Here is a 13,951-nt window from a genome sequence, read left to right on the forward strand (position 1 = left end):
AGAGAGATGTTGCCAAGCAGACAGTTACAGTCAAGAAGGACCAAATGTGCAATTTTCATAGGGTTATTTGGACTACTTAGCAAATTTCATATTAAGACTCTTAAAAGATATCATTTTGGGGTAAGTAGATGGAGACACAGCACCATCTCGTGGTAGCTTAGTGAAATGCAACTAATTCAGTGCATTTGAAACAGCACCTCTCCAAATGTTACCCCAAGAAATTATTCTAATGCTGACATTTGACCCATTTTTAGTTGAGTTTACATGCACCATTATAGGAATACTACTCCATCATGAACTCTGATGGAAAAATCAAAGTCAGGATTTCCATTTAAAAAGTTTTCTTTATTTAATGACAATTTATACCTAGGTTTCACCATCCTCAAATCTTCAACTAACTGCATTACACATAGTATGTACACACTCATGTACGTACTGACTACTTTTTTTCAACCACCAGATATTCAATAAGGGAGGGGAAGAAAAAGAGTCAATGACAGCAAATGTCTTTCCCAATAACACTAAAAGCATGGAACGTTTTAGGTGAAGCTAAGTGACTCATTAGGGGAAAAGTCTATTGATTATTGCCAAAGAAGTAAAAAACACCTTAATTCTTTCATCAAGCAAGCACTTTCTGTAGGAGGAAGAGAATAGAAAAGTGACAAGAAACAAGAACAGAGCGGCGAGGAACAAACAATAGGAAAGAGACTTGGAGGAGAGAGAACTAGAGGGCAGGAGGAGGCAGACCTGCTGGAGCGGTCACTACCGAAGCCGACGACGGAACAGAGGAGACGCAACCGGCCCGGCTCAGAGGCTAATCTTCCAGACTGGCAAAAATCAAGCTGGGCTGGTGTGGGCCCACAACTACTGATCCCTTATCCCTTCAACAGGCTCCACTGCAGAGGTGACCCGTAGTGCCCCAGACCACATGACCCACATGAGCTGTAAAGTGCTTTATTGTGACCCCCTTCCCAAACCACACACACACCAGAGATTTGTTAGTTTCCACAGATGATAGAAATCTTGGTTATAATGGGCCCAGAGGATTAGAAAAAAATGCTAAGGCTTCACCTGATAAACTGGACTGCCTGGTTTCTGCTACTGATGACTGATGAAGTAATAGTCAGGGGGGCGTGATGGGATCCTTCACCTACTTCTAACATTAGTATTACATTTAGCATTTGATGGAGAACACAACTGATAACCTAGAAAAGAAAAGAAAATTCCATTTAAGGCATAATGGAGAATCCTTGAAGACAGGGTACGGATGTGTTTCTGAGAAAGTTATCAGGCATTCAATAAGTGCCCAATGTAAAGAGTGTGAAAACACCGCTTACAGATAACGATACGAATACCGTGTAGATTCCTCTGCATCCTCACATCAAGGCAAAAAGAATCAGCTGTCACTTACAGAGGGCAAAGAATGCTACTGATAATCACTTATAGGAAAACGGAAAAAAGAACGATATTTCACACTTGTATTTTACCTAAGGTTTCCAAAGGACCGTCCGATATATCATCTCATGTCATTTATTTTCATCCAGTAAATCATTCATTTATTCATCCAGTAAACAAAACATTTACTAAAAACCAACCATGTAGCAGGGATTGCTTCAAGCACATTCATATCTATTACTAGATTTTACTATATTTCCTCTTAAACCTTACAACTCCATAAGGTAAACAAGAAATTTCCATTTTACACATATTATTTCCCATTTATACATATAAAACATACTCCAAAGGTGAGTTGTCCAAAGTTAACTAATTAAAGGCCAAAGTTGCCTAATACCAAGTCAGTACTTCCTCATTTAAAAAATGCTACATCTTTAAAGACACATGGTGAACCTAAAAGGGTACTTTTCATCCATTCTATTCTTTAAAATGTTTTAAAAAAAAAAGGTGGGCATGAAAATTAAAGCCGTACTATAAATTCTAACACATCCATATCATAGAAATAATAGTAAGATAATAAAAAATGGAATGTTTTTTTAAACAATAGGCATTGTGTTGAGCTTCTGACAAACATCACTTTCATCTGTGAAGAAGGTAAGCCTTTTATGCGTTTTGTCCAGAGGAGAAAACTCAGGCTTTCACAAGGTTGAGTAGCTCACACAAGGACACAGAGTAAGTGGTGGAACCAGAATCTGAACAGAAACGCACTTTAATTACCCCAAGTGCCCCAAACCTTCTTTTTAACCACCTTGTTACTGTTTCCTAGATGTTAAATATATCACAGCCACCAAAAGCCACATGAATGACCTTAGTCTACCATACTTTTATACAAAATCTTGTTTTATTAATGACATTTGAGTTTAGTAATGCCATAATGCTAAACTAATCCTAACTCAAATGTTTAGAGTAGTGATACGTTAAGGTAACTTGGGGCAGGAAGGAGGGGGCCAAAATCCATAAGTGAACTCTTAACAGGAATGGAACCAGTACAATCCTGTAGAATAATACAAATACTAATAAAGTTACCGAAGCACACCTGAATTGCCAAGGGAAACTAGAAAACTATTTTTTTAATTAAAAAAAAAATGATTTTAGAGATACAGGAAGGGAGATGGATAAAAACATTGATTTGTTGTTCCACTTATTTATGCATTCATTGGTTGATTCTTGCACATGTCCTGACTGGGGATTGAACTGGCAACCTTGGTGTATGGGGACAACACTCTAACCAACTGAGCTACCTGGCCAGGGCTGCCTATTCTCCTTTTTTAGAACAATTTGGTGAATATTTCTATAAAAGTAATATTTCTGTAAAACTATATTTCTAAAAAAGCTGCTCTGTTCAGCTTACCTGTTCTTCCTACCTAATTCATACTGAAACCACTTTTTTTTTTTATTATGAGAAACCACTTTTTATGTATTAAACCAAACACTAATCTGCTGTGGCCACCAAGTGTTTAGATATAAGCTTTGTAATAAAAAGCAGGCAACAAATAGAAATGGTTATACTTCCTATTATACAAATGATCTATAAAGTCATGAAAATAACCTTGTAAGTTAAATGGCATTACATCAAATGCTTCTAATGTTGTTCCACTGTACAACTAAGTGTTTTCGATTTAACCAGTAACTAAATTAGATCCTTGCATCCTTTACCTTGTTGCCTTCTCCGTGGATTGGGGAGCAGAGCAAGTACAATCCATGATAGGCCAGTTCTGGTATGTACTTTGTTTGGTTAAGGTTTCTAAAAAAAAAAGACCAGATTAGTTAATGGCTATGATTTTACTTGGAATATTCCCTTAACACTATGAGTCATATTTAACTGAATAAATTCTACCTGTGTGCCACTTAGTTAAAAATGGCATTTATACTTCTTTTATTTATTTATAAGGTTTTATTTATTGATTTTACAGGGAGAAGAGAGAGAGGGAGGGATGGGGAGAGAGAAGTATGAACTCAGAGTTGCTTCACTTTAGTTGTTCATCAAATGCTCGTCATATGTGCCTTGACTAGGCAGGCCTAGGGTTTCAAACTGGCGACCTCACCATTCCAGGTCGACCCTCTATCCACTGTGCCACCACAGGTCAGGTGGCATTTATATTTCTGTTAGTGCAAAATTTATTATACTATATTTACATTTTAGCTTGGAAGATTTAATGGCTCACCTGGCTTGTATAATATGAAATTCATGAAGAACTGGCTCAAAATTAGTTAATGCCACAAAGACCTAGAAAACAGATACCAAGAAGAAGCCTGATTTTTCTCACTCATTAGATATTAGCCCTCATCTGTGCCCTTTGAGACTGCCCCACGCTTCTTGGGATTTTCACTTGCCTCTATACAATTCTGTATACACTGTGGCTTCTCTTTCAGGGGAAACTTGGAGAGAAGCCTTAAAAAGTCCTTCAAAAGGTGAAAGATGGCTTTTCGAATCTGACAAAGGTCCCAGGTAGAAAAACAAATGTCCTCTTCATCTTCTTCTTCTATAATTTCATCCATCTAGATGATGAAAAAACATATAAGTGATAGTAAAACAATGCCTAACACTTTGCCCCATGGTTTTCAATTTACTCAAATCAAATCCAGTGAAACATCAGGGGGGTTGTGAGTTGCTGAAATGACCAGGCCCCTTGACTGCTCTAAGTCTCCACAGTCTCAGTGATAAATCACTGGACTCAATGACAGCTACAAGAGTTTCTAGCTCTATATCTTTGTGTCAATGACAAATCTAACGAGTCTTAGAAATTATAACATCAAGGAACCTCTACCATCCTACCTAGTCATTATACTTTTAATGAACCTGAGTCCTCAGGACACTTCAACCACCCTCTCTAATGACAATGAGATAATGTGACAAATATACCTGTTAACAAGTTGTCAAGCACACTTGGGTACAAGGCTGGGGAGAGATGATAGGGAGGTTGGAAAGTTGGCAAGGTAGAAACGTACTCTTGGTAGTATACGAAGCCCAAGAGGCAACTTAGTCCTCTGGAGAGCTGATGGTACTCTAGGACCCTTTCATTATAATCATTATGCCTGAAACCATATTTTAATATAAAGTTAATTCTTTAATCAAAATCATGTGTTGCAACAGATGTTTATTATTCCTCTTCTTACCTCAATATCCTCTTTCCTGCGTGGCTTTCCTCTTTTTCTGTGCCCTCTTGAGTTAGCCTGACAGTTCTTAGGCTGTTCTTTCTTTCTTTTCCGATTCAAGTTAGATCCCTGAGGCCAGCTCTTCTTTAGAATCTGTACACATTTGTCAAACATCACTGGGTGGAATACTTGACTGGCCACACTGCCTATTCATAAAGAATAAAGAGCAAGCAGGTTAGGTCTAATAGTCTTCAAATATGTCTGTAACAACAGAGAAAAATTTAAAAAGCAGAAACAGCTTTTCATTAACTCTGAATAACAATGACCTTTTTGCAAAAAAGTACCATTCAACTTTAGCCATAGGTGAGCAATAGCGCTAATCAGAAACAAATAATAAGATTTCCATATTTGCCCGTGAGGGAGTAACTGATAAGATGCCCACCTCCCTGCTTCTAATTCAACTGTACTGGAGGTCCTAACCAGGGCAATTAGGTAAGAAAAAGAAATAAAAGTCAGATGGATTGGAAAAGAAAGAGTAAACTTATGTCTATTTATAGATGGTAAATGAGGTTAGCAAAGTTGCAGGGTACAAGATCAACAATCAAGTATCAATTGTATTTCTACACACTAAAAGTAAATAATCTGAAAACAAAATTAAGAAGAAAATTTCATCTACAGTAACATCAAAGAATGAAAATACTTAGGAATAAACTTAACCAAGGAAGTGTAATAAGAATTGTACACTGAAGCCTGGCCAGGCGGTGGCACATGGAGAGCTTCAGCCTGGGACTCTGAGGACCCAGGTTCAAAACCCCGAGTTTGCTGACTTGAGCGTGGGATCATAAATATGATCCCATGATTGCTGGCTTGAGCCCAAAGGCCACTGGATTGAGCCCAAAGTTGCTGGCTTGAGCAATGGGTCACTGGCTCGGCTGGAGCCCCCAGTCACGGCACATATGAGAAAGCAATCAATGAGCAACTAGGTTGATGTTTCTCATCTCCCTCCCTTCCTGTCTGTCCCTGTCTCTCCCGCTATAAAAAAAAAAAAAAAAAAAAAAAAAAAGAATTCTATACTGAAAACCACAAAATACCACTGAAACAAACTGAAGACCTAAATAAATAGAAATACATTGTGTTCATGGACTGGAAGACTTAATGTTGTAAAATGTCAATTCTTCTCAAACAGATGTACAGATTCCACACAATCCTGTCAAACCCCCAGCATTTTTTTCCAGAAACTGATATGCAAACCCTAAAAGTCATATAGAAATGCAAGGGACCCAGAATAACCAAAAGAATCTTGAAAAAGAACATACTGTGATCAAATACTAAATATCAACAGCAGCCCAATCAAAATCCAGAAACATTTAAAAGCCGAAGGTAACTAGGAAAGGTACAACTTCCAGGAAAGCTGCCCGTGGCAGTAATTAATAACTGCCACCTCTTCGCTTCTGCCATGAACCTGAACCTCAATCAGAAGGAAGGGCCTCTACAGGGTAGAGAAGAGTAAAACTGGCTTTCCACAAACTGCCAATTTCCTGGGAGCCCAGTTACAACAGAGAGACTGTTTAGCAACTAAGTTCTTTAGAAATTGATTTCAAAAATCATAATGGAAATATTAATGATACAAATTGACATTCAAGGCTTTTTGTATCTTTTTTACCAATTCTCAAATCACAGAGAATAAATCCTGAACATTTATTACAAACGCACTTATGTAAAAGGTAACAAGCAGCCAAGCTGACTGATTCTGGGATTTTTCTTTTCTATGTGACCTTTGGGTTCTCCAGCTACATCCTCCTCTATGGTCAGCCCTCTGACCATTAGGATAGGGAGGGATAGCCACCCACGGGCTCTGACAACAAAGGAAGTGCAACAGTGCCTATAAATAGATTCCTTCCCGTGCTTTCCTTCATCAAGCATTACTAGCTAGTCCTCTTCTGCTTTCTTGATTAGGATGGTTTACAGCAGTGGTCCCCAACCTTTTTTGGGCTACGGACCGGTTTAATGTCAGAAAATATTTTCACTGACCGGCCTTTAGGGTGGGACGGATAAATGTATCATGTGACCGAGACAAGCATCAAGAGTGAGTCTTAGACAGATGTAACAGAGGGAATCTGGTCATTTTTAAAAAATAAAACATTGGCCTGACCTGTGATGGCACAGTGGATAAAGTGTCAACCAGGAAACACTGAGGTTGCTGGTTCAAAACCCTGGGCTTGCCTGGTCAAGGCACATATGGGAGTTGATGCTTTCTGCTCCTCCCCCCCCTCTCTCTCCTCTCTCTATAATGAATAAATAAAATCTTTATAAAAAAAATAAAACATGGCCCTGGCCGGTTGGCTCAGCGGTAGAGCGTCGGCCTAGCGTGCGGAGGACCCGGGTTCGATTCCCGGCCAGGGCACACAGGAGAAGCGCCCATTTGCTTCTCCACCCCTCCGCCGTGCTTTCCTCTCTGTCTCTCTCTTCCCCTCCCGCAGCCAAGGCTCCATTGGAGCAAAGATGGCCCGGGCGCTGGGGATGGCTCTGTGGCCTCTGCCTCAGGCGCTAGAGTGGCTCTGGTCGCAACATGGCCACGCCCAGGATGGGCGGAGCATCGCCCCTGGTGGGCGCACGCGGGAGTCTGTCTGACTGTCTCTCCCTGTTTCCAGCTTCAGAAAAATGAAAGAAAAGAAAAATAAAAAATAAAAAAAAATAAAACAAAACATCGTTCAGACCTAAATATAAATAAAATGGAAATAATGTAAGTTATTTATTCTTTCTCTACGAACCAGGACCAAATGGCCCCGGCCCGGTACTGGTTCATGGCCCGGGGGTTGGGGACCACTGGTTTAGAGCTGTTTTTCCACACCACATAGGAGCTATAACACAAAGGTGCCCGCAGCAGTTTTTCTCATTATGAACAGGGAGTCTGGAGAAGAGAGGGAAGTTGCAGAATTTTATACCAGGAGGGATGGGTGGCTGTGGATTTCTCACAACTTGGGAACATTCCCCCTCCAGCCTTGTCCCTCTTGGCTAATTTCTCTTAGGTTATTGACACAGGACAACTGCAGTAAACAAACACATTTTTTTTTTAAAAAAAGGAAAGACGTTTCTGAAAAACTTATGCATGTACTTCAGACTTATTCTCATTTAAGATCAGAGCAACTCTATGAGAAGGGTTTCCATTGCTCCATGTGGTAAGTCAGGAAACAAAATATAAGAGCAACAAGGTAGAAAAATTTTAAATGACAAAACATAAGTCCTATCATATCGAATCACATACCTGGTACTTCTAGCAGCAGAAAATAAAGACCAGCGGCATGAAGGCCATATTCTCGATATTGCACGTTGATGTTTTTCTTATGGACTATTTGAACAAAGTGATAGAATAAAGCCACCAGCCCACTGTGAGAAATATTGTTCTCACTGAAGAAGGTCCAAATGATCTGTAGGGAGGAGTAAATCACAAAAGCCAGTAATTACAGAAATGTATAAATTATTATTTGATTTTGGTAAGTACTCATGCCTTCTAAAAGAGGGGAACAGACCAGCCTGACTCCTAATTATAAACAAGAAAGAAAACCAGATTAAACCAAATATGAAAAGAAGGCCAAGGAAAATGCAATAGCAATTTCAGTATGCCTTAGCTTTAAAAACTGATACTATCAAACTGTGAAATGGTTAGTTGAATTCAGTGGGAACAAAAAGTTCCTTTAAATATTGAGCTCTTCCTAATGTGCTTATTAGTATTCAGCTCATTGACTGCTTTTCAGAAAACCTGAAGGGCTAGGTACCAGAACAGAAAATACTTAGGTATTGACATCTCTGAAAATTTTAAATTAAAAAATATTGTATAGCCCTGGCCAGGTGGCTCAGTGGATGAAGCATCAACCTGGCAGGCTCGATCCCTGGTCAGGGTACGTACATGAAGCAGTGAATACACAACTAAGTAGAACAACAAGTTCATGCCCCTACCTCCACATCTTCCTCAAAAATCAGTGGAAAATTTAAAAATATATATATTTCAGTTACAAATTTCACATAGCTTTTCAAATACCAAATCATCTAGTTAAACATTCATTAAGGGTAACGCCAAGTACTACATTGAGTACCTTAGAAGGTAAAAGTAATCATTTAAGGTACAGAATCTCTCCCTACATCAGGGACTGTCCCAGTGAGGAGAAGGAGAAGTAGAGAATTCACATTTTACTTGCCAAAGAAGTCCAGAGACCACATGCAGCTGCAGGGGGGTGGAGAAGCATGGTGCTACCATGAGTCTAGGGAGGAGCTGCAGGTATTTTGCAAACTGCATGGTAAGCACTGCTGTAAGAGAGGTGCAATATTATCTAACAAGGGTGTGGAAAAGGGAGCATGGTAAGATTGGGAAGGTTCCAGAAAGAAAATAGCCAGAGGTGAGCCTTCACACAGAGGTATAATGCTGACTAGCAGAAATTAAGGCCTGGGGGCATTCCTGGGAGAGGAACAAGGGGAATATGTAGAGAAGGCTGAGAGAATCCTGAGTAGTGAAACACCAGGCAGATCTGCAAAACAAGTTTGTAAAGTGATACACTGACTGGTGTAGAGTGAGAGAAAGGAAAGTGTGAAAGATCACCAAGATGTCAAAGCTAGGAGGGTGGTGTTGCTAGCCAGGGTGTGGGCAATAAAGGAGAAAGTGGGACAATTCTGAGTTCTGTTTTAGGCTTTGAATGTGAGATTCTGTTAGAGATCCTCAGGGTAGCATACTCAGTATTTGGAAACATGATGGGAAGAGCAGGAGAGTAGCAGAAGGGAGAGTTGTTTGACTTGCAGAGATGCCTGAGATCAGGGAGAGAGGAGACACAGAACAGAACTTAGAAAGCTGGTTGAGGTTAGAGAGACCCGAAGAGGAGGGAAGTCAGAAGTGTGCGAATGCGACACAAAAGCTAAGAAGTGGTCCAGGTAGTCAGTGCGGCAGAGTGAGGGGCAGGTGGAGTCCTGAGATGAGGCACTTGGGGCAGAGGTGTTGGACTGCCTTTGGCAGCTTCTGGGGTTCCAGTGACAGGCAGTTTCAGGAGCTGAAGTGGTGTTAGGAATGAGGATGTTACTGCTATAGAGGCAGGAAGTGATTTCTTCCAGAAGTTTTATGGTAAAGGAAAGGAGAGTGCTGAGATCTAAATGGTCCCTTCTGTAAGGTGGCATGTGCTAAGCAGTGTGGCTTAAGCCAGTGGTTCTCAAACTTTTTGAAGTCGGGGCACATTTAAAATCCTACAAATAATTGTAGGCACACTATATACAAATTTCTGAGAAATATGTTATAATAATTAAGTCAAATATTAAAGAAAAAAATATCAAGTCCACGCGTGCTTTTATGGTAAACAAAATAAATACAACAAAATTAAATTTATTCTGACATTTAAAAACATTTTTATGTCACATTTTTTGAGTTATGCTTTTTAGAATTCGTAAAAAAGAAATAAACGACAAAAAAGTTATGCTACTCTTCTCATATTCCTTATAAATTGTTCACTCAAAAGGCTAAGCTTTAGATGATAATAATGACTTTAATATTCTACTTCTAACACATCAAGGTGGCTAGCTAGCTTGAGTTTCTCTTTTTCCTTTTTCTTTTACCTCTCTACCTCCATGTTCTTCAGTAGCAAAGCGGAAAAGACTTTCATGGAGTTTTTTGAACGCATCCAATCCAGTTTCTATAATTTCTGCTTCTATGCTGGGATCCAATGGTTCAGTCTCCGTGAAGTCCAGTTCCCAAACTGTGTTCACCCATTCTAGTGGGAAAATGCAATTAAATCACTAAGCGTGCTACAAGTAAAAAACCAGTCATTTTTAGACTCTAGGTACATTCAAGAAGAGAAATATTTATCGGTCACAACTCACATTTAATTTATATAATACAGGTGAAGCATAATCAAAGGAAAGCAGAAAGGCTTAAGAAAACATATTTTAAATTATAATGAACATCTGGTTATTAGGTTGGTTATCTTCTAAAATTATCAGGGAGGAAAACACTTTTCACATAAAAAAGTTTTGGGGAATAACACTTCAAAATACACAATGATTAGGCTTTCCCATAAAACCAATCTGGAGAAGAAAGAAATTAATCAAAGACTGCCACAGATGCCCCTTTATGAAAATCTCACACCTAAGTTAATGAGCCCAAATGAAATACCTTATTGGGCCCTTGGAATATAATGTAACATGTTAAAAAAAAAAAGACAATTTTCCCAAGAAGTTTAAACTAGTTGAGGCAAGCCAGATCCACACTCAGAGAAATACTTAATGATTCTAAAATACACTGATGGAAAGAATGTTAAGAGAATGTGACATCAATGCAGCATTCTAGCTGAATTCATTGCCAATCTCTCTTGACTCTAAACCTTCCTGCATGTTTCTAACAAATATTTTCCTCAATTATTTTGTTGATAAAATCTAAAACTTAAATTCAGGACCAGATGGAAATGTGTGGACATTTCCTCAGACGTTATTAATCAGGTGCTTCTTCACTCTGACTTCTTCAATCTCTGCAGGAGAGAGATTCTTCACATTTTAAGCCTTCTGTTTCAGTCTTTATTAAAGTACTTAGTACCTGGTCCTAAAACATGTACATAAAAGTTGAATTTAGAGAGAGAAGGGAGCAAGGGGAAGAGAGAGAGAGAGAAACTCAAACACTGATCTGTTCCTGTATGTGCCCTGACTAGGGATGGAACCGGCAACCTCTGTGCTTCAGGATGATGCTCTAACCAAACAAGCTATCCAGCCAGGGCAAGATGAGAAATTCTATGCACTAACTTCATTATTTGCATGAACTGGAAAAGAGTGCTAAGATTTGGGCAGCAGACCAGTTCACAATCACAAGTGTTCAGTGAGAACATCTTTTGAGGATCACAGACTAACCAAACACCACATTTAATATCTTATAGAAGCTAAATAAATCCTAAGCAAATCACTGTTTGAGACAAAACAAAAAATTATTGCAAAGGCAGTAGCTTTGTTGTTGAGGACAATACTAAGATGATGGGCTGTTCCTTAGAGATCCATCCCAATGAAGTATGGAAGCTCCACCGCAGAAGTAAACACCATCAACTCTGAGAAAGGAGATGCTCAAAAGTCTAAAGAGGTAAGCCACTGTACATGCTGTGGCCACAAAAAATTGCACAAAATGATTCCTTTCTCCTACAATTTCAACCTCTAGTTGATCATGACACTCATTTCCACCTCACTGTGACACTCTTCACCCCTTCTTTCAGCTCTTTGATTAATTTTACCTGCATTTGCAAGAATAACAAGAAAATGAAGCAACCCATGAAATGTCATTTCCCCAGTCCAATAAAAATCCTAGGAACAGATAGAACCACACATTATTTCAAGTAGAAGAAAGCAGCAGGTGGGTCTTGATTCAAGAAAGTAAAAAAAAAAAAAAAAAAGACTCAAATTAATGACAGTAGGTCTTGGGATTCTTTAGGGCAGGATACAGGACAACACAGCTTAGAAGAAATCTCTCCATGGAATTGACTGTTTAACACGTTTTAGTTACGTATTCATGCACGCTTTTTCCAAGTCATTCTCCTAACCACCACAGTGACCTTTATAAAAATGTTCCTGTAATCTTCTCTTGCCTCTTTTCCTTCCATTCATTCTCCTATTTATTTTACACACATATTTTAAATGCACATTTATACATGCAGACCGGTATTTCTGATCTCATTTCTGTATCACAACTACCAAGGCCAATGAGAAAAGAAAAAAAAAAGATCTGGTGACAGAAACTCAATAAATGCAATAAACAATAGCTCTTACTCTTTCCAACGGATGAGTGTTAAAACAGTAACACACATGTAGCACACTTTAAAGCATAATAGAAAATATTACTGGGAGAGGTGGGAAGGATGATTCTTCCCTATTTGGATCTAAACATGTAAGTTTACCAGGGAAAGAAATGCAGAGAATCACTTCCCAGGCAGAGAGACCTACATTAACAAAGCCGGAAAGGTATAACCCGATTGGAAATGAACAAAATAGTTACAGCACAGAGATTAAATATGAAAGGTGAGAGTTATTTTCCAGCAGTACCAAGTACTAAATCAATCTTCACAAAACCCCTGTGAGGTAGATAGCGTATCTGCATTTCAGAGAAGGAAACCAAGGCTTGGCAAGGTTAAGCGATGTGCGGGTGGATGCTACGCAGTAGCTCCGAGAGGCCGAAAATCCTAGTTATCTCTGACCCAAAGATTATGCTCTTGTAAAAGATTATGCAGTGAATTGTGAAGGCCAAAAATCTGCTCATTTATTTAGGAAACATAGGGGGAACATAAAGGTTTAAGGACATGACCGGTCACATCTGTGTTTTCAAAAGTGATCCCAGCCTGCAGATTTGCAGAATAAGAAAAGGAAGGTCGAGAAAACTGACGCAAAATAACTAAAAGATATCGGGCAACATAAGCTCTTTTTTTTTTTCCCAAGCAACTCTTCTTTAACTCTGTTCTAGACGCTCGCCAGCGTCCGGGAGTGCAGACCTGGAGGGCCCAGACTACGCACAGAGGCAAACACCCCACCCCCACCCTACCCCAGGCCTAGGCTGAAGAGTATCACAGTCGCAAAGCACCACAGCTCTGTCTCCCCGAGACCCGGGGCCTCGATTCCTCACCTGGGCTGAGATCCACCGGGCACCAGGGCTGCAGAGTGCTCCCAAGGTCCGTCAGCGCCACCATGATCGCCCAGAAACCCGCTCGCCTGCGTTGTGGTCAACTTTCAAAGCTCGCTCCCGCGCGCGCTCGGAGACGTTCTTGGGGACCAGTCACAGCTTGCAGAATTTCCCACCAACCAATCATGGAGCCCAGTCAGTTTCTGACACTAACCAATCAGCAGGGTCTTCTACCGCATGCGCAAAGAATGGGGCGGGCCAAAAACTGGAGACTAATCCGAGGTTCACGACGTAATTTTTTTAGTTTTCTTTTTAAAGTAGGGATTAAGAGATCAGTTAAATTCTATTAGCGCCTCTCCCACCTCGTTTTTCTTAAGTGAGAGGACACGTTAAGGAATCTGAGACAAGATACTTTGTGATAATTGTCACCTTTGCCCCCGTCAAGTGACAGGTCGTGTGTCAAAGGGCCACCTGTACCCCGTCAAACAGCAATCGGGTGTTGTATATATCTAGATGTGGATGGTAGATTAACGCTTATATAGCTAAAACAATAAAGGATAATCAGGAAACTAAAGCATTGCGAGAGGACATCTGCAGTTCTTTTAATTTTAATGGGATGTGTGGGCCCGAATTCTGGAAAGAGGCGGTAACTACCATGTCAACTAAGGGAAAGACAGGACAACCTCCCCCCCCCATTGCACATGCGCAATGAGCACACCTCCCGGCGGCCTGGTGGCAAAAGCGACAGATGCAAAGGCGTGCGCATGCGCGCGGCGTCTC

The 13,951-nt window shown here is 40.0% G+C and overlaps 1 protein-coding gene across 1 annotated transcript in view; it reads right to left on the reverse strand.

Moving 5' to 3' along the window:
• Window positions 1-13,309, reverse strand: part of NCAPD3 (non-SMC condensin II complex subunit D3) — a 54,819-nt gene extending 41,510 nt beyond the window's left edge. The window contains exons 1-8 of the mRNA XM_066259772.1: window positions 13,175-13,309; window positions 10,144-10,298; window positions 7,817-7,979; window positions 4,573-4,757; window positions 3,790-3,954; window positions 3,621-3,682; window positions 3,112-3,199; window positions 1,072-1,205 (exon numbers count right to left, since the gene is read on the reverse strand). Of these exons, the coding sequence (XP_066115869.1) occupies window positions 1,072-1,205; window positions 3,112-3,199; window positions 3,621-3,682; window positions 3,790-3,954; window positions 4,573-4,757; window positions 7,817-7,979; window positions 10,144-10,298; window positions 13,175-13,238 (1,016 nt within the window). The 5' untranslated portion in view covers window positions 13,239-13,309. The remainder of the gene's footprint in view (window positions 1-1,071; window positions 1,206-3,111; window positions 3,200-3,620; window positions 3,683-3,789; window positions 3,955-4,572; window positions 4,758-7,816; window positions 7,980-10,143; window positions 10,299-13,174) is intronic.
• Window positions 13,310-13,951: the final 642 nt, after the last annotated feature.

This window comes from Saccopteryx bilineata, chromosome 2 (genome assembly GCF_036850765.1).
Source record: "Saccopteryx bilineata isolate mSacBil1 chromosome 2, mSacBil1_pri_phased_curated, whole genome shotgun sequence".
NCBI lineage: Eukaryota > Metazoa > Chordata > Mammalia > Chiroptera > Emballonuridae > Saccopteryx > Saccopteryx bilineata.